Source organism: Lepidothrix coronata, unplaced genomic scaffold, assembly GCF_001604755.1.
Source record: "Lepidothrix coronata isolate B3197 unplaced genomic scaffold, Lepidothrix_coronata-1.0 Scaffold117, whole genome shotgun sequence".
Lineage (NCBI taxonomy): Eukaryota > Metazoa > Chordata > Aves > Passeriformes > Pipridae > Lepidothrix > Lepidothrix coronata.
In genome coordinates this window covers 419,433-445,699 of record NW_016690297.1, presented here as the reverse complement: position 1 = coordinate 445,699, position 26,267 = coordinate 419,433, and the positions used below count along the sequence as shown (strand labels likewise).

General features: G+C 41.2%; 1 protein-coding gene across 12 annotated transcripts in view; it reads left to right on the top strand.

The window, feature by feature from the left end:
* MTSS1 (MTSS1, I-BAR domain containing) overlaps positions 1-26,267 on the top strand; it is a 125,321-nt gene that overhangs the window by 5,005 nt on the left and 94,049 nt on the right. For all 12 annotated transcript variants that reach the window (XM_017825220.1, XM_017825221.1, XM_017825229.1 and 9 more), the window contains 2 exons: positions 11,688-11,749; positions 14,456-14,529. In XM_017825220.1, the coding sequence (XP_017680709.1) occupies positions 11,688-11,749; positions 14,456-14,529 (136 nt within the window). The remainder of the gene's footprint in view (positions 1-11,687; positions 11,750-14,455; positions 14,530-26,267) is intronic.

The window sequence follows — 26,267 nt, the reverse complement described above, 5'->3', positions numbered from 1 at the left end:
TCAGCCATGCAAAACTTTTGGTTAAAGCAGAGTAGAGAGACATGAACATATGGGCATGAGAAACATTTATGTTTTTGCAGTCCCTTATCTCCTGTTAGGAAGTGACTGGTGAGAAGCAGCATTTTAATCTTCTTTTTTGTAGAAGTTGGGACCAGGGGGTGGCCACATCAGGGATTAAGAGTTTTGTTTGTTCAGTAGACCTGATTACTTTCGAGGGATGGCCTTGTGCTATTCACACAAATAATATAAACTGAGTGGAAAAAAATATGTGATGGAAAAAATAGAAATGCTGAGACAGTTACTACAGCAAGTACAGCTGCAAGTCCTCAGCATTTGTGTGAATCAGAAGGACAGCACACATGTACCAAAGAACCTGGGCAGATTTATTTTACTGTGACACGTCGTATATGACAGCTCTTCCACAGCTGTGCTTTATTTGAAGCTTGAGATCTCTGTGGAGATTAGGAATGTTCAGTTGAATCATTTTAAGGCCTAGTTTCAATCCAGCTGCTAAGGATGGTAACTATTGTAAGGAAAAACAACTGTGTGATGTATTGGGACTGGCGCTGTTTAACATCTTTGTCGGTGACATGGACAGTGGGATTGAGTGCACCCTCAGCAGGTTTGATGATAACACCCAGCTGTGTGGTACAGTCAACATGCTGGAGGGGAGAAATGCCAGACAGAGGGACCTGTACAGTCCTGAGAGATGAGACTATGTGAATTGGGGAGACCTTACTGCACTGTCAGCAGCTAAAGGGTGACAAAAGAGCTGGAGAGGGACTTCTGACAAGGACATGTAGTGACAAGACAAGGGGGAATAGCTTCAAACTGAAAGATGACAGGATTAGATTAGCTATAAGTAAGAAATTTTTTACTGTGAGTATAGTGAGACACTGAACAGGTTGTCCAGAGAAGCTGTGGATGGCCATCCCTGGAAGTGTTCCAAGGCCAGGCTGGATGGAGCCCTGAGCAACTTGGTGTATTGGAAGGTGTCAGTGCCCATGGCAGGGGAGTTGGAACCAGATGATCTGTAATGTCCCTTCCAACCCAAACTATTCTGTTATTCTGTGTGCAACAGACAGATACAGGCTTGGAGTGGAAAGGGCATCTCTGTCCTCGCTTTCCCACATGTGCTGTGTTACACTGGCATGTCCCTTATATGACGGTCTTTAGGGCAACTATTTAAAACCTACCAAATAGACCCATCTTCCCCTTTCCCCAGAAGTGTGAAATGAGATCATTTGCAGCTTTTGTTCCCACTTTTTTTTCTTTCCTTGAAGGTTTTGCCACCAAGGCATTTGGACCATAGCTGGCTGTGCTGATTTCTTACCTCCAACTGCCTCCCAACAACCTGCTTGCTCAGACAGTAGGTTTGCATACACTGAAATTCCTTGCCTTTTCTAAGCAGCTGCAGTGTCTTTCTGTAAACATCTCAGAGGGGGAGGGATTGACATGCAGTGAAGGCTGAAAGATGGTGCAGGAAGGAGAACCATTGCGTGCCTGCCTAAACACTGGGGTTCAAGCAGCAGGGCATAGCTGGGAACATACTTATTCACAAGTAGTTTATTTTTTAGGGACATGTGCTTTCTTGATCCAGATACTCTTGTGTGAGTGTTAACAATTTGTACAACTGCTGAACATTTGCTGAGTAAGTGTGTACGAGGCTGGCTTATTCTGTGACATACCCACGGCAAAGATTTTTAATGTCTTTTAAGAGTACTCCCTTCTGGACCTGGCAGGATGCCAAGTGCTGCACAGTAGGGTTTGCGAGGTTGTAAGTGGGGAAGGACTTGTGCAGTGCTGCATGAAACACAATTGACTGAACAAATGTTGGAGGACTAGAAGTCTGTGTAATTACATGCTTGGTACTGGTTAATACTTAACAGAGGGTCAGATTTGGTAGAGTTTGCTCCTTCCTTCCTCAGTTCTGAGTGTGCATGAGCTGTACCAAAATCTTTGTTATAAAATACCTAAGAAAGTTGGTTTTTGACTTTTTTTTGTTGGTTTTTTTTTTAAGTACAGAAGTTGCAACAGTTGATGCTGTTTACAGATACACAGGAATACTCCATCTTCTGCTTCACAGCCTATGTGTTTTCAGCTTCTGAAAACCATTTTTGAGGTTCATGGTCTACCCAGAGACAGTGTGGTCTTGAAGATAAGCAGAAAGCAGTACATGGCAGAGAGCAGAACAGGAACAGTATCTAAAAAGACTTTTTGGTCTACTTTAGAGTATGCAAAAAAGATGCGTACAGAGAGGTTTGAGTTAGTACCATAAAGAGGCATTAGAGTAGCCTCTTTAGGCTGCATATAGAAATACATTTCCCTCTTCAAGTGTATGTTTTCAATTTGAAAATTATGTCTATCTTGATACTATAGGGTGCTGAGTTTGATGGGATCTGTGCTGACCTTTAAGGACATTGATTGACTTCTTCCTGCTGGACTGTGAGATACCTTGGATGCTGAGATGTTTGGAAGGATTGGAGACAAAATGTCTGGTAGCTTTGTGGTTAAGACCATATTAGCTTTCATCTTCAAAGTGCTCTCTGTGTGACTTAGCTCCAAAGAACGGCTCCCATTTAACAGAAGAGCAAACTATGGCTGCAGTTTTAGTGACTTCTACTCCCTTCCCCTAGGACAAGAAGGAATCCAGTGCATCCAGAGGATGGAGTTAATGAGGGGATGTTTTTTAAGCTCCCAGTAGTTTCTTTCCTCACATACACACCACTTCGTTTTTACTGATTAAGGTGTCTTGTTGGTCACCCCCTGCAATGACCCAGTATTTGCTGGTGGAAGAAATGACATCTACAAATGTCTCAAGTGTCTTGAACTCCAATCTCATAGCTGAAACTACAAGCCATCTCAGATTTTGGTGGAGAAGTCTGACTGGAGTATCTTAACCATAAGCTAGTTGATCGTGAAGAATTTGAGACTTTTTTTTTTTTGCCACAAAAGTCAAATGTGTGCTTTATAGTGTCTCTGAAGCCCTTTGTGGAGTGGTGTGGGATTTTTTGTTGATAAAGCTGTATTTGTGATGAGATGCCTCCTAATGAAATCATCCATGAGCAAACCTCATGGATGCTCCTTGCCCATGAGCAAACCAGGTGTCTAATTTGGAGCTTGGAAGGGATTATTTGTCTTCTCCTGAGTGAAATGGAGAGAAAGTAGCCTGCACCAGGCTACTTTACTGTCTGTCAAGAGGCAAAGTTCATTAAACATTAAAAACTTGGGTACCTGGCTGCTGCCTTTTTCCCAGTGAAATACTTTTGTGGTCATCTCAAATGTTTGTCAGTACTTTGGGACCTGGAGATTGTTATGAGTGCTTGTGTGATGGAGATTGTGTCAAGTGAATGCTCAGAAATTACGATTTCTGCTTGCTTTGGAAGAAGTGATGAGACCCCAGTGGTGTTGATGACATGACCAACACAGGGCCGTTGGCTTGAGGCTGTCCTGTGTAGGTATTAACTTGAATGACTGCCTCCCAATATTTTAATTATCTTAATTTTGATCCAGCTGAAATATTGTGGGTTTAGAAAATAGCTGCTGAGAATGTACAGTGGCCACTTAATGATTGAGTGGATGAAAGGCGGTATTGATGAGTCTCTGAGGAGAAATCTGCTATTCAGGCTTGCAAACTTGTTCAGACCTGCAGGGAAGAATGTGGAACTAAATGCTTCCTCTGGAAGACTGCTTAATGTCCAACTCTTTTAATGTGGCATGGGATAAAACGTCTCTAGAAGCTGTGGCTAGTTGTTTCCCACTCCCCCCCTCTGCCTTGTGAATAACTTCCTATGTTTAGAGAGGGAGAGACTATGTTTATGCATGATGTATTTTCTCACAGTATGAGTATAACTTTTGTTTGATAATTACCCAATCTTGGATTTAAACCATGAAGTGGCTGCTTTAGAGCTGAGTTTCTTCATATTACAATCCATGAAATTGAACTGTGGACGGTACAGATTTGACGTGGTCCCTATTGACAGAGAAGGAGGCTCATGAGTTGGGTGGTAAGCCAGCATGAGTTTTCACAGGTCCTTGCTGCATTACAGATTGAAGTCACAACCGTGGGGCAGCTGGTATCCTTCACTGGGGATGTTTAAATATGGGCTAGCACAGTGCAGGTGTTATTATAATACAAATTAAAGACTCCAGAGCTCTGACAACAGAATGGTACCAGACTTCAGTTCCCTCCTCCTTTAAATGATTTGCGAGGTCTAATAACTACTTGTGTTCTTGTGAAGCAGTGCTGCATTTCAATGCACAGGGAATTGGGCATTCTTTAGAGTTCTTGAGATGGTTTGGAAATGTGGAAAGAACTGGTATTTATGTGTTGTTGTTTTGGTTTTTTTCCACAGTGGGGTGAATACCCTTTTGTGGACTTTCCTGACTGGATTTTAGTCTCGATTCTCTCAGGATATCATGCTATTTATCTGGATTTTTTTTCATGTCCTAGTGTACTGTTTAGACTAAAAACTAAGCAGTTTTGAAAATACTAAACAAGTGGTTCTGTGATACATAGAAGAAATAGCCAGTTGACAGATTCTTTTTAATAGCCTATGAGATGTCTTCAGTAGTATTTTTGTTGCATAATTTTCAATGTTGTGATAATATATCACCTTGGAATGCAAAGTTTGGCATGCCTGTCTATACTGTACATGCTGAGGGAAATGCATTTCTAATCCTGCAGAACAAGTGGCAGAAATAATGGAAGTAGATGTATGAATACAAGACTTCAGTTTTAATTACCCCTGCTGTCTTTCACCTGCATGCACTGTAATCTCTCAAACTCTTGAGTTTGTACCTGTCTGCTCCTCCATTCAGTAATGTGTGCCTTCAGCTCTCGATGTGAAATCCTGTGAAGTTCATGTCTTGTCTTTTGCTGATACTGAGTTTTCATTCCTAGCCCAGCAAGGGTTTAGCACGAGTTGAGAGTCCCTTTTTCTGATGGAACTAAGCTCAAACTTCCCCTGTGCACCTGCAGTACCTTTAGCACAGAAAGACAGATGGGACTTAGCAGTCAGATGGTCCATTTCCTTGCCGCTTAGGAGTATTCCTGTATGAATGTGTTACTCTACCTGAAAGTCTTCCAGTGAAAGGAAGCTCTAGATCTTTCAGAGTTGCCTGTTATCTGGTCTTATAGTTGAATGGACTGTCCAATCTGAAGCTTCTCTGCTGCAAGTAAAACTTATTATTTCTTGTCCTGCAGCACTGGAAAACAGATGATGGACAACCATCGGGCTAGGGGATGCTCTTGAAATCAGTATTGGAACTTTTGCTGGTTGAGTTCTGGTTTTGAATGTAGGAAATAGGGAGTTGATAGAGAGGGTAGATTTTTTTTACTGTGAGGGTGATGAGACAGTGAAACAGGTTGCCCAGAGAAGTTGTGGATTCTCCATCACTGGAAGTGTTCGTGTTCAGTGTGGATGGGGCTTACTTGATGTAGTGAAAGATGTCCCTGTCCATGACAGGGAGATTGGTCTAGATGTTCTGTCCAGATGAGTTAGAAATGTCTTTTCTAACTCAAGCCATTTTGTGATTCTCTGTATTTGAAATGAGGTGAGTGAAACCAAAGAAGTAATGGAATAGGTTTTGTGTGCACCTCTGTGTCTTCATAACAAGAGTGAAGTCTCTCCTGCAGCAAAATTTCTGTTTCAGTCTGTTGAAAGATTTAAGACCACTCTGGTGAGTGATTGGGAAATGGATGCAGCTTAGAAGCATTCGTGAGATAGGCTCTTGGTGTTTTTCAGTCTAAAAAGAGGCAAAGCCAACAAGCAGAATTTTTTGGATGGAGAAGAGCAATCATGAACTTCAGGCAAGATGATGTTTGTTAATTCTGTGCTCACGTGTGTGTTACAAAAGCTTTTGTGACTTGTTAAAGGTCTAGGCAGTCCATTAATCATGGACTTGGCTAAGTGGGTGGATTGCACAGAGTGACATATTAGTGTTTGGTAGCACTTTGTAACTCTTGCAGTTATGGCTGGCCAAGTGCCCTTTCCCCCAGTTGACTACTGGTTCTTCTAGAAAAGAGGAAGAACTTCCAGTGCGAGATGTTACCTGAGAAGGGAACTTCTGATTGTCAACCATTGTATCGTCCGGTGTGTTGAGACATCTGTGGCCAGAACCCCTTTTTTTTTTTTTTTCCTTAATCTGTTATTGTTTTCCTGCCCCACTCCCCTCCACTTTTTTCCTGGTTTTGCCTGTTGAAGGACTCCTGGAAAAGTGATAGTCTCTATGTTGAAATCGTATTTGCCTATCCAGGACATTCTTTGTGTGTAACATCTGTGACTTTGTGTGGTGTCTAGCACAATAGCGTCTCTTTGCTACTTGGAGGTAGTGTAGTGAATGCCACAGAAATGAGACATTCATAATAATCTGTGTGATTCTGTTATCTGGTAAAACTATAAAAAGAAATCTTTTGTTTCCAGCATAATTTTCTTTGGAGGGGTAGGAGGAAGCAGAAGCCAAGTTACAATTTTTGTTCCAAAATTAGATGTATGGCATTTGGATGTGTTACTAGGGTGTGAAGCTCTATAACAGCGCTGTGTGTTTAGGACTCAACTTTTTAGCTTGTCATAGCTGAACGACTACACTGAGGTGGAGAAGTCCTAACTGTGTAGCCTGTGTAGGGTTTTTTTCCCATTTTATTGAAGTCTGCATGTAGTCATTGTTAGTACTTTTCTGGAAGGCATACAGCTCTTGCTTTGATAACCTGTGAGATGAAACCAAGGCACTGCTTGCCTGGTTCTTTTTTCTCCTACCTCTCCAGCTGAAATAGCCAAAAGTAGATTCTGAATTTGCTTTACTATGGAGCAGCTCTCTGTCTCTTTCCCCCTGCCCCAAAAGTTTAGGTGGGTTGTTGCTGTGAACAAGATGCCAGACTGTTGCTGCTGCTTTTGTACTTGATGTACCTGCGAGAGCTGATAATAGCTCTAAAAACCCTTTCTGATAAATAAAAACACTTAAAAGAACTCTGTCAAGGGTTTTTTGAAGATGTGATGCATTTCATCTGTGGAATTGGGGTGCATGGAAATAAATTAATAAAGTAAGTGTGTTTTTGCTTAATGGAAAGACAAGAATTGTAACTTCTTGGTGGAAGAAGTGACAGAACATTTTAAAACTGTCAAAGGCTACTAATACTCAAGTTGTAATCTTAAATAAATACAACAATCTGGATTCTATTCTTGCTATTAGATGTAATCAATAACAGTTTCAGTAAATATGATCCTTTGCTGCAAATCTAACTCTTCCTTTATTGAGAAATCCTGGAGTTTGTCATCTGGGTCTCTTCTCACTCCTACTGCAGGATTGCTGGCCTGAAAAGAGGGAAAAACTATGTCCCGTAAGCATCTTGTACAATTGTTTTTGTGTAGGGTGGCTGTGCTGGTTCACAAAAAAAAAAAAAAAATTCCACCCAAGGTTTTAGTTCTTCTTGCAAAGCTGCATTTTGGTGAACATTGCCTGTTCTTTCCTGGTCTCATGGGCTGACCTTGGCCAGCTGCTCTTTATCTCTTCCTCCTCAACATGACGGGGAGGGAAATAATATGAAAAAGCTCATGGATTGAGACAAAGACAAGGCAATCACTTACTAGTTACTGTCACGAGCAAACCAGACTCAACTGGGAAAGATTAAATTTATTGCCAATTCAAATAGATTTCAGTGGTGAGGAAGACTGACAAAAATTAACACATCTGCCCATGTTCATGGGTCTGGATGGGATTTCAGTGGATGGTGATGGTCCTCCCCCTTCCCCTGTGGCAGTCCAGGAGCTGTGGGTTTGGAGGACGCCGTCAGGCCGAGTGCTGTCGGGTCTGAGTGTTGGTGTCTGGCACCTGTGGGTGATTTGCCAGCTCAGCCTGGTGCCTTTCAGACACTTGCTGTCCCTGAGGGGAAGTTGTTTCATGTCCCTAATTGCGGACTGGCTACCTGAGCGACAGGCACGAGGCACCAGTTTGTTTCTCAGCCCTGAGGCGGAAAGGTGTTCCCTGCCTGTGTTCAGCTGAGATTAGCTGGAGGTGGGCCCTGGGATCAGGTGACTAATCACCTATAAACCCACTAATTAAGCAATGGTGTAGGATAATGGCATGTTAGGGCTTACTGGTGACATGCCTCGCTGGGCGGGCTGGTGGGCTGCCGAGCCCCCCTGAGCAGCTCCAGGCGCCCTGACGCCATGGAGTGCCATACAGCAATGGGATACACCCATTCCATGAAGGATACATCAACTTTCTTCATTCAGTGGTGAAGAAATAATTGGGCACAGTTATGGGGGAAATAGTCCTCAGATTAATCCATTAACAATTTTCAAGATTATTGAAACAAACCTTCACTGTAATCCATCTCTGGTTTAACCCACGAGAAGCTAAACGGGGATTTGTGACCCAAAATCCTGCTGCAACTCTTCTCCGAGCGGGGCTGGAGCTGGGGGAGGCCTGCTTTCAAAGGTAATGCCAGGCCTTAGTAACCCTGGTATTTAAAGGGGGCAAAATTGATTTCTTTTATCAGCTGGCTGAAATCAGAAATTGTAGAGGAAGCAGAGAGAACTCCAGGAGAGGCAGCATTTAAAAAGACTGTGGTGTTATTCTTCAAAAGTGGCTTTATGTTGCAAAAGGATTTATTGTATGAAGACGTTGAATTCCATCTGCTGTTTCTTTGTGTTTAAATTGAGAAAGTAACACACATTAAATGAAGGATGAAGTTTTATGGCTCTTTCAGTGTGTGTTTTCCACCACTGTTAACATTTCTCTTGATGCCTCTTTGACAAAAGCAAGAACTAATTGCTGCAAACGCAGAAGTGAGACATGGAGTGACAACTGGGTTGCTGTGTTCCAAGGTGGCACGTGAAGTGGTCTTGGAGAAGGAGTCGCTGCCCAGGGCACTTGAAGCTGTGCAGATTTACAGCACTACTTTGATTCCTGTCATCTCTTTGGTTTGTCCCTACAAGCATCACTAAATGGCTTCTTCCTTCCTAGGTGCTGGAGGTGCGATAAACCTCCACTTATTTGGTCTTGTGAAGTGGTAGATGGTGTGCTGTAGGTAGGAGTAAAGGGGGTTTTGGTTTCAGCAAGGATGTGATGGTGGAAGTGTTCTTTGGAAAAGCTCAAAGGGATGACGGTTTATGTGCATGACTTCAGTTGTGTGTTCCTGAGGGAGAGATGAGCTTGTGGATGTGGATCCAGCATGGAAAAGTAAAAGGAAGTTCTTCTGGAACCCACATAAAATAAATGCCTCTTAATTTTCAGCAGAGTTTAATAGAGAGAATTTGGAATTGCAAACAGACGAAGATGTGGCAAGCTGAGCAGATAATGCAGAAATTCATTGCTGGTGTAAGACTGCTGAAAGGCTTTCTTTAAAAATTGAAAAACAAAAAAAGAACCCCAGCAAAATCCACCACCCCAAGTATTAATTCACTGACATTAAAAAACGCAAAAAGCTCCATTTTTCTACTGTTCAAAATGAGATCAAGTGCCCTTGGCCAGTATAGCAGAGCCAAGGTGAAGGCACTGCATTCATTTCAACCAAACAAATATAGTGAACTATTTGATCAAGTGAGCTGTTATGGTTTATTTGAGCAGGCTTAGCTTGAAGAGAACAGAGTTTTTAAAGGCAAGGACTAAATAGTGGAAATGCTTGACGACTTTTCCGATTTTGCTTGCTTTGTGGCCAGGCTGAGCACAAAAAAAAAAAAAGGGTTTTTTATTGCTGAGCTGTGTTTTGATAGGAGTGTGTCTTAAGCTTCCCAGGGAAGCAGCTACAGGCCGGGCTGGTGTCAATCTCCTGCATGCCATCAGGAGTGTTTAGCTGGATAATACAGAGACGAGACTGAAACATAATCAGGCTGCTTTGGTATCCTCTGCTTGCCGGCCTGCGTTTTGCTGGAAAATCCAGTAAAGCCTCGGGCCCTGCTGTTATTTGTCAGGGCTCTTAGGGCTCCTGGCATACACATGCATAATGCATACATGGAGTGCAGGCGACATTGAGAGGCTGGGTTCAGAGCAGGGGATTGCAGTAAGACTAATAGGTTTAAGGAAATAGTGGTTTTTTTCCCCTCTTTCAAATAATTGGTGGGTTTATTTCATTTTTAAAATGTCTGACAGTTTTTGCTTATCAAGGCACTTTATATTCTAGGTCTTGCCACCCAGATAACTGCTATTTTCCCTTTCCCCATCTGCATCTCCCACTGGCTCCATCGTGTGTAGGTACAGCAAGGTTTTATGAACACCTGTTTGCTTTGTTTGGTTTTACCACCACCCCGCCCCCGATTTTGTTTTGGGGTTTTTTTTTTTCATTTTCTTTTAGCAAAAAACCCACAAGCCTTGCTGAAAAATATGTAGAGTACCAGTAGGCCTCCCAGCAAGTGTCTGTGAGGTGCCTTGCTGGGGTGTACTGAGGAGCTGGAATCTCCCAGCTTTTGGGGAAGGGTCTGTCTTTGCCCTACACAAAAAATGGCCTCTCATGGCAGTGTGGGCAATGGATTTTTGTTTACTTACGAAAAGCAGACCAGTTTATGGGGGTGGATTAAGTTTGTTACAAGCAAGTGCACTTGCTTGCAACCTCTTCCAGTCCGAGCTGGGGTAAGGTTAGCCTTGAGGACCTGCCTTATCTGGGTTTTATTGTGTTGTTGCTCTGGTAACAGCAAGTCTTATACCTTTATTAAAGGAAGCAGGGATATTTTGTTTTACTCTCTAGACTCCAATCAAAGGGAAATTTTGAGGTTTCTTTTTACCACAGTTTCTGCTGTTAGTAGAAAATTTGTACTTGCTCTGCATGTTAACCCAAGTTAACCATTTTCTGGTCTAAAAAAAAATTTATTTTTTTTTAACTTTGAAAAATAAAGATCAGAACTTGTAAGAAAATGTGGTGTCCGTATTCTAAAAAAAAAAAAAAAACAACTCTGGCCTTTTAACACAGTTTTAAAAAATGGGGAAAGTTTTACAGGAAACTTGAGGTCAGGAAAAATTAAACCTTCTTAAACATTTTGCATACACTCAATGCCACGCTGCTTTATCAACTTCAGTTCAGAAATTGTCTCCAAGGTCATTCAGGACTGTTTTGGAATCAGGTCTTGCAGTGACAAGGCAGCTGTTGGGAAAGTTTGTTGTCTTGTGCTGTCATGTGCCTATTCTGTGTTTGATTGCTGAGTTACTTTGGGGCAGTGTTCGAGGTCGTTTCTTGGTCAAGCCAAACTTCTATTCTACAGGCTTTGAAAAATTACTTTATTTTATTTTATTTTTTAAAAAGAGGATGGGAACCTGGTAAAAACACAGATAATCGGTTGGTAGAGAAGAACAACTGTGATCCTGCCATTGATTTTGGAAGCTTCTGTGTACATGTTGTTGCAATATCCTAGCACCCCCTTCTAATGGATTTGGTTTTGCTGTATCCATCCAAAGTAAGGCATTTCTTTTTGCTGCTTCTTTTTGCCCAGTGTTTCTATTTGGAAACTCTCTGAAGCCTCATCAGAGGACCTGCAGTTTCATCTGGATTCAGAACCAGTTGACATCTCATCTGCTTGGAACTGATGTCTAAGGATGTGAGAGAGAACTTTCTGGGAAAACTTATTTTGGTGTTAGTGGATAAGGATTTAGCACAGTCTTGGTTATTGCTTTACATCTAGTTTCATTTGATCTGTAGTATCCAAACCAGAATGCTCAAAATAGGTATTCATTGTTGTGTTTTGTTTTTCTTGCAGGGAAGTTACCCAGTGTGGGAAGATTTTATAAATAAAGCTGGGAAACTGCAGTCTCAGCTTCGGTAAGTTTTGTGTTACAGAGTCAAGATCCCCTACAGTTCCTTGCATGTGCAAACATTAAGATTAAATGCAGCTTTTGCCAGGATAATTTGCTAGTAAAATTGTGCATATTTCATAGTCAACACCCATGCATGTAATTTTTCATACATTACTACTGGTGTTTTAATGTATTTATGAAAATTCATAATCTACCAACAGCTGTACATAATAAACACAAAATGAGCTAAATTTCATGGATTTTGATGGAAAACTGGAAAGTTAGTTTATTGTTGTTTAGTGAGCACACATTTGGAGTTAACCCTATGTTGCTCTTATTATTAGTGTAGAATACAGAGGCGTTATATTAGAAGAGGGTTTAAAATACTAAAAAATCTTTGGCAGTCTTAACAGCACTTTCTTCTGCCTTAAAATTGAAGGGAATTCCTTTGCTGGATCACGTATTGGTGATGATTAAAACTTAGGTTATTGGGGTATACTTTGAAAACAGCATTCTGGATTACTTAATAAGTGCCATTAGTATCACACTCAGAACAATTCTGCTATCTCTAGAATTCATTCACTTGTAAAGTTGGTTTTTGCTAATCTGAATACAAGTTCCAATTCTTCACAACTCTCCCCAAACCACAATATTCACTGTGCTCCCCACAACTTCAGTGTTTTTTTCCCAGCAGCAGGAACAGGTTATTGGCAGTCTGGTTTGTGGTTCTGTGTTGTGTTATGAACTGCTCCTGAAGAAGCTAGAGTTTAGCCTCATTTGCCCTAAATGGCTGGAGTATGTTTTTCTGCCACACTGTGCCTAAAGTGCCACACTTGCACATGGTTTATCCTTTTCCAGCAATTATGTCACATTGAGGATGGAAGATGCAGAGGAAGGAGAGAAAGAAGAGAAATGGAGAACTTTCCTAGCCTTTTGTACTCTTTAGAAACAGGCCTTCTGGGGTGGCATGAGGGATAGTTTTGTGTATTTCCCAGTCCTGTGCTGTTGCATTCAATCAATGCAGTGCTACAGGAACATGCAGATAGGTGGCTTGAAAGCCTGTGTTCGAGGATTTGTTGTTTGTTTCTAGCAAATGTGAGCCTTTTGCCTCTGTTTCATTTCTGTGTGCTTTGATAAAGGACAGCAGATGTCATCTGAGCTGGAGCCAGGTCTTCCTGGATCTTGTTACTGGAGAAATGGAACTTTGTTATTAGCAATATAATTAATAATTAACAACATGGTACATGAATAACAGCGTGACCCACAAGTTTGGAAGATGAACTCAAACACTGCTAAAGAAAATCCCGGAAAAGGTTATCTGGTTTCAGGGCTCAATATTGCTAGCTAGCTGTCGGGGGTTTTCTTGCCCTCCCTTTAATCTCCTGGGCATGTGGAGAGTCCTTATGCATTTGGTTGGTCCTTTCACGCCTGGGGTGTTTTTTTCTGTGTGTGTGTTCAAATCTTTTGTGCTGTCAGTAGGCCATTTACTACGCTGCCAGTTATGTCCGCTGTATCTTGAGCATATTTGGAGTGAGACTCGCATAAAATCTGACCTAATTAAGCAGTCCTGCGGTTTTTCTGGCCAAGGATCAGCTTCCCTGCAGGTCTGCCAGGTTTTTTGAGGCTAGGAAGGAGTTCTTGAAACAAAATGAAGTTGGTAGTCCCCATTCTGGATTTTGCTTGGAAAGGCTGACTGATGCCATCAGGAGAGAAAATCAGAGTTACTGTTAGAAGAGATGCGCGGAAACAGAACCACGAGGTAACTGTGGAGAGGGCACAGTTGTGCTTTACCTGTAGAGCCCTGGCCTACTTCCACTTTAATTGGGTTGAGCAGACTATAAACCTTCAGAAATCTGGACTGACCTGAGGTGTTCAGGGCTCTGGGGCCTGCTTATCTAGAACAAATGTGTTTGGAAAATTGTAACTCACGTTTGCTGTTCACTTGAACATATGCATGGTCTGTGTGCGCTTTCCAGATGTGGAGGGCGATAGGGCTAGTGGGGTTGACACTGGATTGTGAAGTCTCTGGGATTGCTGGTGTATCTCTCAGGAGCAGTCCTGTTTAGAGGAGCACTGGAACAGAAAGGGGTTTTGTTTGTTTATTTAGGGGGATTGGTGTTTTTGTGGTTGTTTTGGCTTTTTTTTCCCTTGAAGTGGAAATTCTTTTCCCACTTTTCCATTTGCCCAAGAACTCCAGACTAGTCTGATTTCCAAGAAGTCACTATTTTTTTTCAAGGGATGCTCATACTCCCTAGATGAAAAACTCAGGAAATTGTTTGGCCAGGGTCCTAGATAAAAGGAAGTTCCTGCACGTTTATTCTTAAAATATACATGTTCCCTTGAAATAGCAGTGGCTGTAATTTGTATACTAATGGGTGCAGTATAATGTGTGTTAGATTTGTTTTTCATGTTTGACTGCTTAATATTAGTTTATCAGAGGAAATCAGCTAGAAGAAGGATGGCTGTGCTCTTTTGAAACAGCACCTGTCCTGTGCAATTCTCAGCATGGAATTAGCGTGACTGCCTTCAAGTCCATAGTGCTTAACACAAAGCGAGGAAGGGATTAAGAAATGAAGGAGAGAAAAGGCTAAATTCAGATATAAAAGAGAATACTTTTTGTGGCCTCTGCAAGTTCACAGTGTTATTCTTTATAAGCCTAAATGTTTTTGGCAGTAATTAAATAGGCATCAATGAGACACTGCTAATGTTTTGTTATCTGTATGCATTTCAGGACTACAGTAGTAGCAGCTGCTGCCTTTTTGGATGCCTTTCAGAAAGTGGCTGACATGGCTACTAATACACGTGGTAAGCAGATGTGTCAATATTGAGTTTAACAGAATGCTGTGTGGTTTATACCATTTGTCGTAATAAAAAAAAAGTCTTAACTTGTTACATTGACAAGCAGATCTGTGAGACATCTGTTAGATGGACTTGCACTTCGCTAAACGGCACGTGAAAAAGGAAGTTGTCTTTTCTTTAGAGAAAAAAAAATTGCTGGAAACCTGTAATTTAAATGTGTCATCAATCATGTGAACACTTCTTAATTACCATTTGAATTATACGTTGATGAATAATATTTTAGAAAGCAAGATTTACTGAAATCTGTATTCACTGATGCTTCTGTACCTTGTGTAAATGTAAAAAGCTTGATACTCAGCTGGTATAAATAAGTGTAGGGTTGCTGGAGACAGAGCAGAGCAGATACCAGCTGATCCTATGGCCTTTGGGGTCTGCCAGTAATGATGACAGTGGCCTGTACTTATGTCTTTGAGGAAAATCGTGGCTTGTCCTTCCCCTTTAGGTCTGACATTACAAGTCAAAATTAATTTTCCTGGGCTGTGGACTTCTCTGGGTAGCAATCTAAGCTTGTTAGTGAGTATGGAGAGCCAAAGTAGTGCAGCTGGCTTTCCTTCCAGACTGCTGAGTTGGAAGGAGACAAAAGGCTGGCTCTCTCTGATGTTGGATGCCCAGTGACCAAGGCATCGCATGCAGATGTCCCTGCAGCAGTAGGGCATTGCCCATGGTCACTGGGTCCCTGAACTATTGCTGAAGAGTAAATCCAAAGTGCATAGAGCACTGCTGAGTGAGCGGCTTTTGGTCACCTCTAACCATAGAGGTTTTGTAACATTTTTTTTACAGTCCCAATGTGCCCTTGGACATTCGATTTGGAGAGGGAGAAAGTAACGTTGCTGATGTGAAGAGTGTGCATTTTCATTAGCAGAGTTCAAACTCAGCCAGACTTGTGTTTCCCTTCACTTCTGGCTGACAGGAGTGGTAGCAGCTGCTGGAGCCAGTATCAAGCCATAGAATGACAAGAGGGAAGAATATTTTTTTCCTGTCTAAAGCTAATATTTACATTCTGATAAGAAGTTCCTCATTATATGCGTACCTTCTGTAAATTATGGGTAATCTACTCATGTAAAATAATAAACATGACAGAAAGTGGAATAAACTCAGGATGAGACCCAAGGCAGAATTCACTTTGATTTCTAATGTGTCTTTCCTTCAAGCATGTTCTCTTCTATTTCTTCTCTCTTCCTCTGGGGGAAACAAAGTAAACTACCAAAAATCCTTGGGACTTGTCTTCTAGCTGTGCTGGCAGGCTTATAGAACTTGCATTGAGATACCAGAATGACTGAAACTTTCCCATTCTCAAACAGAAATGACTTGTGCAGGTTTTTCAAGGGTATTTTACACTTTCTGCTGTGTTATTTGGATCCTGTCCAACAAGTGTCGTGTCTTGTCTCTTATCTCTTTGAACACATCCTTTACAAAAGGAGCTCTGTGAATCCAGGCATGCCAAATTTGTATAGCTCCTCTGTTCTGTCTTCTGCCTTCTCTGACTGAAAGGATAGAAGGGAATTTTGTTTTTATTTTTAGAAAGTGATGTTCTGGGCAATGAATCAAAACTCCAAGTTAGCTGGTGGTTCTGATCTGCCTCCCAACCCAACTTCCATTTGTGCTCATTCAAGTATATCTCTGAGGTTGCACATTGGTTCTTTAAGAAATACAGCTCCTTCTACGTTACTGTGGACAGAGATGAACACCTGGCCTTGTTAAAGGTGGTGGCAAAGCTCTCTATGACTTACTAGGACACAATTCCATAAAAAATGTATTTTGCTGTAAGTATAAAGATTTACATTCCAAACCCAAAATACAACACACTTAGTTGTTTTGTTTTTTTTCTCTGATGTGGGGATTATAATGGGTTCTCAGGTTTCCCTTTTAGGAGTTACCTACTTTGAACAATTCTTCATTAAATTTTGCCTCTTAGTTACCCAGTTTATAAAACCATGTATTTGATTGTCTAATCAAACACCTGGCTATGCTTCACACTGTTTAGAGGGTTAACAGATAAACCAAAGTTTACAGTTAACAGATTAACCAAAGTCAGCAAAGTTCATGTTCAGTTTTTGGGGATATATGAGACTTGTGTAGCAGTTCCCATGACAAAGGAAGGGAAGTTGGTGTATTTTAAATCTAAGGCTGGTTTATCATTGCATGAGCCAAATGCTTCTTCTGGGAACTAACTGTATATAAAAATGCTGGAACAGGCACCTGTTTCAGAGGGACAGTGTTAGTTTGTGTAGGATGAAATGGAACTTTGTAGGATGACTGAAGTGTCGTGAACCTGGGTGCTGCCTTTAATTTGTAATTGCTGATAGCTTTACAGAAAATGGCCTGTTATTTTAAGACCCACTCATCTAGCTGATGAAAGCATTTTATCAGTCAGCAGAAGCACTCTCTGGCTACTCTTTAATCTGTTTGCATCAGCATTAGCTTTGAAAGACGAAAAAGTATTTACGTGGATGTACATGTCCACACGCATACAAGGGGAGACAATTTCCTTTGCAGTGTTCAAGAATGAGAGCTTATTTCCATCAATGCCATTCCTTGTTCCAGATGATCTCTTTGCCTTGTGTGCCATTACTGCTGTTCCCAGGCATCCTCTTTTCCCTTTTGGTGCATTGTTCTTTCCATGTCATTTACTTCCTTCTAATTCTGCAATGGTAACAAAGTTAATCTTAACATTCCCTTTTGGAGCTCAAATAGAAGGCATAATTGGAGCTCTGCCTATGGTAAAGCCATGGTTGGATGAGTTGGATAACCTGTATTTTGCTGTATTTTCTTCACATTGTAGCTTCTGAAGTAGGAGAAGCCCTGAATGTGAAGTACCTGGTGTTTTGTGGTGACTCAGTACGAAAATTAATTTCCCAAGCAGCTCATTTCAGCTTTTGCTTCCTTCTTCACTGCCACTCCATTTAAATGTGTGTCAACCCAAAGTTTAGTCTCTCCTTTTTCCTCAGTTCAGTTCCCTCAGTTCAATGCTTTTTGATTTTTGCCTGACCAGGAAAAACACTGGAAAAGTAGTTCTGATGTGTGGATCACCAAAATGTTGTATTTCTGTGGGTCTGGTCATCTGAAAAATATCATTTGAATGGAGGAGGTTGTCAAGTTATGTTGCTAATTCTGTAATAATGCTGTATAGCAGTGTGTGCTGGTTTTTTGCTGGTACTAGAGATTTTTGAAAGCAGAATTCCTTCTGATGTTTTGACTTTTGAACTCTGACAAGGTAGACACATCTATGTAGCAGTTTGTGTTATTCAAGGAACAACTGTTTGGCATATAGCCTGGCAGAACTCTAGTCTGCAATGGAATCTGTATTATTTCTCACTGTGATTATTAAAGAGAATAGTCATAAAATATTAAACGAAGTAGGTACTTCAGGATACCTTTAAATCCGTAGTATACCTTAAATAATCTAATAATAATGCTTAAATACCTAAAAAGTGACGTTTCCTTTTGGGGAGATGTGAGCTCGTGAGTTTTAGTTCAGGCTTTTCTTATATGGCTTATGTCTTTCAGTATTTGAAATGTTGAATGTTTTTATCAGCATCAATTCTAACTGAAGCATGGAAGAGGTTTAAGTCTAATTTAATTTAATATCTGTTTACCTGATATTTTGTGCATTAAAAATTTATTCTCTTATGAAAGCAAGAACTGTGCATTCCAAATATAAACATATCACATATAAACATACTGTAAGTTAGGTTTGAACAGATGTAAAAGGACGTGTGTAAACTACTTTGCTTCTTGAATACTGTTATTCTGCCTCTACTGCATTTGAATGTCCTTTGTAGGTAAGTGGTAGAATTCGAGAACTTAAAAAAGTAGGTGTGAAAATTAATTCTCCTCCTTGTGTTATGAGGGAGATTAATCTGAAGACATGCACACGTCTTCTGTATCCCCTTAATACACCATCAGCAGCTTCCGTGGAAAAAAGCCTGCCCCAGTCTTGCCTATCTACATCTGCACAGGTGTAAATTAAAATTTATGGAAAGATGATCTAAAAGCTTTGATTTACCCAAGCTTAAAATTGATCTTCAAAGTGAGATTGTTAATGAGGCAGCTGATACCCAGTCCTGTGGTTTTTTGTTTTTCCTTCATATTGAAGGGTTTTGCATATACATAGGTGTGTTTGATATTAGGAGATTAGTTAAATCACTTCAAGATACGTTTCACTTTATCACAAGGCTTTCTCTGACCAGTTGGATTCCATAGATTGTAGTGCTTGTAATGTTTGAAGTTTCTTCTTGGCAAGTCATCTTGGCAAGTGCTACTAAAGGTATGTTTTCCGTGCCTTTGGTAATTCTGACATCTCTCGTGCTGGTTGGTTCTCTTTACATTTTCCATCTCTTTCATTTTGCACATCTGAGAGGACTTTAAGGATTTTATGGCTACTGACAAGAGTTGCAGGAAATTCCAGTTGAGAGGGAGGGAAGCACTGTGGATGGTCAGCCAGCTACCAAGACACACTGAGTAGACTTGGAAGCAAAACTCAACCGAAGTCTGCATGGCATGCAGCAGTGACAGGGTACCAAAACCAGCATAGTTGTTTTAATGGTACCCTTTTGAGGGGCAGGATATATCAGTTTGGAAGAAGTGCTGTGTTAAAGTGCCTGTACTTTTTTTCAGGCTTCATTAAACTATATCAGCACGCAAAAATATAAGTATGGTTTAACACTTTTACTTACAAAAATAAACTTGATTGAGATCTGTGAGTGTCTGCCTCAGGTGGCTCTTGTACTGCACTGTTCTGACTGCTCTTCATGTTTAATAAAGCTGCTTAAAATAGTACCTTTGCTGCAGATCTGTGTTCCTGGGCAGACTCTGCATCCGCGTTGCTCTTGGTATTGTGTGAGTACACCTGCAGGTTGTCCTCACTCTGGGTGTTCCATTGTTATTTTGGCCAGGATCTGTATGGTATGTATTGAAGTGGTTCTCCAAGGTGACAAGCTGCGCAAAGTGTCATAGGGCTTAAGATAACATCTGTTATCTTGTTATCTTTCAAGTAAGTGTGCTTAGGCCTTCTGAACCACTGTCTCACTCACTGCAAATATGGCACAGTGTAACCCGAGGGATAAATCCTTGGCGACATGGCAAAATCTTATGGGCAGTACTGAAAGGTGGCTTTTAGTTTGTTTATTTTAATAAAAAAAAAATTAAAGAGAAAACAGAAATGGAGACTGGGGAAGGGAAAGACACCACAATCTATGGCAGTAGACCTAAAAGCTGTGCAGCATTTTCGAAATAAATTCCTTTGCTCCTGGCTATGGACTGGGGAGTTGTGATGATGATCTGTGCCTAATTTCAGAGTGAAAACAAAGTTGGGCACAACAGGAAAGGGGTTCTCATTGTCCAATTCCTTTGTTTTTCTGACTCCTCTTTAATTTCAGATGCTCATACTCAAATAACAAAACCTTTGTTTGAGCTTCCTGTCAGTTAAGATAAGACTTGGTAATAAGTGCTTATTCCTCCTATGGAGTCTTTGAAGTATAATAATACAGTCCAGGCTTTTTCTTTTTGGATTTTCATGTATAAAATAATCAGGAAGAAAATTATTTAAATGAACCATTCAGTCTTCCATTATACTTTCATGAAGATGATGCAAAACACAGGGCCAGTTCAGAATTGTTGGCAGATAATTTTGAAGCTGGATGCACATTACACATCTGTTGATTTTTGGGACTTGGATATGCTGCTTTAGAAGTGGTAAAACTACAAAACACATATAGAAGGGCAGTGCTGTGTTACTTGCTGTTTCCATGTTCCTGTCTTTCTTTAGACAATTAGCAAATGTCAGTCCATGTCTTTAAGCAAGTGTGTCACCCTGAAAACTCTGCTGCTGATGTGAGCCCATTTGGCTGGAGCAGTCAGAATGGGATGAACATTTTATATGCCCAAACACACAAGAAGTGGTTTGGTGATTAATGATTAGATTTTATATTTAGGGGGTTGAAAGGGGTGCTCCGGAGGTGAAGCATTGTCATTACCCTTTCTTTGGGTGAATGCAGGCATTGCAGCATAAAGAGATATTATTTTTTTCTTGAGGTCAAGTTGAAATCTAGCTCAGGCTTATTGATAACATTTCTGCTGCTTTGTCCCTACCTAAGGAGAAGTATTCAGGGCAATAGACAAAAATAATGGCTATAATAACTTACGTAGTCAGCTACTCCTTGGTATGATGCACAGACAGACACAGGAGTGGAGTTTGTATTTGCCCTTCAGCCCAGTAATTTTTGAACTTAAGGTGCTTTGCTAAGAGACTGAAGTGTTGTTAGGAAGGGGATAATGCTCCCAGGTGATTGTGTATGCTAAACCAAAACAGAAAACTTGAATGCGAGACAGACTTCTGTGAAGGAGAGAAAGGTAACGATGAGTGGAGAAGAAGTGAATATTCTTCTTTAATGCTTTGTCCAAGGAGTGAAAAGTGTGTCAAGAAGGAGTGGCTGGCCTCTTTTTCCGTGACTGAATGTAAGTCTGCTCGCTATTTGAATCAGAAATCTTTGGGAGTGTGGGGAGGGGGTACAGCTCAGAATTAATTTTTTATACATTTAGACATAGTTCTTTAGGCAGCTTTGTTGCTTTTAGGAGGATAGAATATTAGGTCCTGGTTTCTCTGCAGGCTTGGGATGGATGGACTGATTGTTGTTGCCAGCTACATGATGACTTTATATCTCTGTGGGCATCTTCACTAGGAGCACCTACGCTTCAGTAACTAAATACCGGTTTTGAAGCTGCAAAGAGTTTTCTCAGTCTTGGCAACAGAACCAAACTTCCGATGTCTTAAACATCCAGTTTGGGAAGTAATGGGGATAAATCATAAATGGCTCTGAGGATTTCCTTCAGATAATATATTAGGTTAGAATCAAAGATGTAAAAGCATCCTTTTGATGATGGGATGTGGATTTGAAAGTGGAGGCTGAGGTTTTGGTTGGCGGTTGGTTTTCCCAGTGTAGCACATGTTCCTGTGGTGGGAGATCCCCTTTCAGGCTAATTCAGTCAGCCTTTTGATGTGATAAATTACTAGTTGGCACATAGCAACAATCCTATAGTAACCACAACAAGAGAGTTGTTGCAGCTTTTATTTATTTATTTTTAGTCTGTCACCAGTTGGATAGCAAAGGTAGCTGAAGATCTGTTTCCATTGGGTTTTATTTAGTATCTTTTTGCCTTAAGACAGAAAGGGAAGTTCTGTGTTGTGTGGGAGGAGAATTAATATATCAGTTCAGACTAAGCCAGGTTTCTGGGAAGTAGGGTAGTGCTCCTTGCTTAGTGGACCTTGCCCATAGCAAACAAGTTGCTGAACATTCTGCAGGCTTATCCTTTGGGCCTCACAGCTGTCTGGAAATGCAGGTTCAAAGCTTGTCCTTTTGTTGACCACCTCAGTGATGGCTTCTAAGAAGACATAATAAGTTGGTGAAGGATCAGATTGATGCTGTCAGCTGGCTTCATGCAAACTCACCAGACCTCTAGGGAGGTGTGTGTGGACCTAACTAGAGTCCAGCAGTTACCTGAACCTTGCTGCACCCCAAGTCCACAGGTCCTTAAACCACTTGCGAAGTTCCTGCAAATTGCAAGGCAATTTGTGCAAAGGCTGTGGTATAAAATGTGCGGTTTGACTTGGGGTGTCTTCTCCAACTCCCTAAGTCTATTCTTACTGTAGCTGGACAGAAATTAGGTTTGTTTCTAATGACATAAGAGCTATACAAAAAGTGAAATTACAAGCTCCAGCAGACTAATTGAGAGTGGAGTGTCCAGAACAAGGAGCTCTATCTAATCATTAGCAAAAGCATTAACAAAAGTCATTTTTAGAAGCAGCAGTGACAATTGCATTGCCTAACAGGGTGTTTTGCTCTCCGTAATGCAGGCTTGCCTCCCAGAATGCTCTTCCAACGCATTTTCGGAGGTGTCAGGGGCATTGATCGTGTGTGTTCACCCTGTGTGTGTCCATGCAAACTAGCATTCTACTGCCAGGTGATTTACTTGGTGATATGATTCATCTCATGTTTGCGTACCTGCTGCTTCCTGGGAAGCAGTGCATGTTCATGGTAATAAATGAGAATAATGAGGTCTTGCTTAAAAATAGACCAGCTTCCTTCATTTTCTTGTCCTTCTGTTTGCTTGATGATTTGTCGGGTGTTGCCAGCACAAATGTTTGTCCCTGTTGCTGTGCAAGCTGTTCACCCCTTCCCTCCTCCCTTCATTTAGTTTTCTTTAGTGAAGCAGTTCCCTGCTCTTTTCTTCCCATGTTGATATAGCCAGACTTGCACTGTTCAGGCTTACAGGCTCAGTTAGAGAGGTGAGGAAGAGTCCCCGCTGGTTCTTGAATTTCAATAGAAAATTATCATCTGCTTGGGACAAGAACTATATTGTGGTGTGTGTCTTCCACTCCCATGCGTGATGGAGTCCAACCTGTAGAACTGCTTCTGAAAAGTTAAAATAATTACCTCACTCTTTCACTTCAGGGCTGAGAGTCCTCCCTCTTGTCTTTGTGCTTTCTACAGCAGTTTTTTTTCTACAAATTAATCTGTGACCTGCCCTCCATTCGGGTTGGTTTTTTTGGACAGGGTGGAGAAGGAAAGGAAGATGGGCTGTTTCTAAAAGAGCCCTGGGTTGTGACCTGACAATACTTCCTTAAAATGTTTGGACTCTGTGTTCTTACATACATGCTTAAATCTTTCTGCTGCTTTGCAGTTGGTGCTTTTTTTGTTGTTTTCATTTGGGCTTCTTATGTGTAAAAATGAGTACGCTTTCTAATCCAATGAAGCCATTGAAAAATGCTACCACCTTTCCAGCAGCCACCCCAACTCAGGCTTTGTAGAAACCACTTCAAAACTGAGAGCAGTGGCAATTGTGTGCGTGGGCACATTCATCTGCAGTGTGGTGGTGTCACGGGGTAGAAGAGGTCTGGGTTTGTACAGTCAGCCCCTGCAATTCTTGTGAAATTCTCCTCTCCTGCAGCATTTATTACTATGTAAAATTGAAATCTGCATGATTTCCTGCTGTGAGAGCCTGTGCCAAGGGACTGGTTTCTATAGTAACTACTATCAAGGAGCTGGCTGGGACTTCGCTTCAGAGCTGTATTTGAGCGTATTTTGCAGTTCAATACAACCCCGTACGAGTATTTGACGGATAGCAAACAAGAAGTCAAGGGGTGTGGCTGCCATTACTACAGTAGTAGTGTCGTGCACCTCAGCATGTACACTGAGGGCATAAAAATAGGTGTTTTGCAAAATGGAGTTGGAGGTGAGGTGGGAAGATGTCTTTTTTTTCTCTTTCACCATCCCCCTCCCTCAGTAGAGCTGCGAAATAGAAACACTCGAGGATACACCCATGAGTGTTTGTTCTGGAGTCACTTCAGCCCCCAAAGTGAAGCATAATCCTGGAAACTGGGTCCATTTTCTCACAAGAGTGACAGCCATTGCTATTGCCACTGTTCTGTTTTAAGCAAAGCTGGTGTTTGTTCTGCTGAGCATGATAAATATCACTGCTAATGCAGTTAAATCTGCAGGACCACCTTCTACCCTTACTTAAGACCAGACACACCTGCTAAATGTTTTTGCAGGGTTAAGCGGGGAAGGGGTTGGAGAGCGTTGAAGCTTGGCTTGTATAGACTGTAGGCTTTCAGGGTGCCAGGCAATATGGAGAGCCTGGTTTGCACCATTTGCAGGTAGTCCCAAAAGGCATGGTGAGTCAGGTGTATGAAAATGAAACTGAATCTTCCATTTAGGGTCCCTTTCAAAGTAAAACTGCCATCCTGTGATGGAGGCGAGGAAGGAATGCAGAACAGTGCTTTCTTGTCAAGAGAAGTCCTCTCAGTACAGAAATTGGACTTAGGCAGGCCAATAGTTTGGTCTATTTTTTTCCCCTCCCCAGTAGTTCTCCAGAATTGTATTGAGGCCAGGCTTGATCTCTGAAGCAAACTTGTAGTATTGATGAAGTAGTCTGAAGTATGAAGATGTCTTCGTGTATGACTTAAGGTCAGTTTTCCTGCCTGTGCTAGAAAAAGAGATGTGTTTGAGCATGTGCTCCCCCATTTGTCTCCCAAGTCACCTCCTGCCCCAGAAGCCAGGCATCCAGAGATGGGATGTGAAGTTGGATGGAGGGAGTGAAGTTGGATGTCCCATGCACCTGTAGACATGGACACGTGTATGCACTCACCTGGGGAAGCAAGGAGTGCTGTTTGCTCAGCCAGCTCAAGGAGAGCCTTTACTTGGCCATCCCAAGAGCAGCCTCTTACTCATTTGGTATTTTGGATGCTGGAGAGAGCTGAGGAAGGAGACTCTAGAGAGGAAGAAGTGGATGGTAGACAAAGAGGAACTGTGTGTGTTGTGCTGGGAATATTTAGGGACCTCTGGTATATATTCATGAAGAAATGAGAGTTTTTTTTTTAAAAAATCTGTTCGGGTCATCTTTTATAGTCACCATTTACGTATGCAAGACCATGGTAAAAGTATTACAGTGATTTAAAAAAACTCCAATAAATTACTGGATTAAGCCATTTGCGTCAAGAGAGGAATGATGCATTTGAATAATCTGAGATAGTTTGGCACTGAGATATTTCCAGATGAACAGTTTGAGAAGCAGGATTGGAGACTATCATTCAAGAATATAATGACTCGTTGCTGAGAAATCATCTTCCTCTTTGTACTTATGCAGAAGTAAAAAATCTCCCTGTCTTGGAACCAGGTACTAAGCAGAGTGCTGAAATGAGGTCTTAGAATAAAAATTTGTTATATTTAAATCATATAGTGATGCAAGTCTGGAACACTGAGTTGCTATAAATAAATTAAATCCAAAGTACATTTAGTAAATGCTTAAAGTGCATATTGTGATGGATTATCCCTGTTTTTAATGCTTGTTCATTTTTTGCTAGTTTGCAAAATCACTGGAGTCCAATAGAGCACATTTCTGTTGGATGCTGTTGTGAATGTGTATCTATTTTAAATCTAGGTTATCTGGCATGGAGAATAGCAGCTCTGGGTGAGTGTTAGTCACTTTGGTTCAAAGGTAAAGAGTTCATGTGTAGTTCTTCTGGAGCTACTGCAGAGGCAGGAACCTTGGTTATGAGTATAGTCAAGGGAATGTTTGAGCTATTAAGCTGAAATTTAGCTTGCTGCCGGGGAAATAAGTGCTGTCACTGAGTATGTACCGTGATGCAAAGCCCTCCCCAGACTGTTCAGTTCAAATGCACCATGTGCACTCAGGACGGATAATTGATTTGGATGAACAGATTTTAATCTTCATTGTAAACTTGAGGCTGGCCTCACTTGGAGTTACGAACTCTTGTGTTTCTCAGGCTGCACTTTCACAAGGGTTTTAGCTGTTCTTTCTGAAGTGGCTGTTTTCAGAGACTCTTTGTTCTTCACAACATATTTTCTTTGTTGGCAACCTTAATAATTTAACATGGCTTCCAAAACTAGGAGTGGGAGAAAGAGCCTGGTGTATGTTCCAGCTCAGGTGGAACTTCTGGAGTGCATCTATGGGTATAGTGAAGAAGGTGGTTGAGATGTTACTAGGGAGTGACTTTCTGCACAATGTAATTAAGCTGAAAGTTTAGATAGAAGCATTTAAAAACAAATATATTTGTCATAAAAAAGCTTTCTTGTTAAGGTTTATGTTAGGGTTAATGAGTTCTCTCAAAGGCAAAAAGATAATGTCTTCAGAAGTGCATACAACCACCCATCTGCCCATTGAGA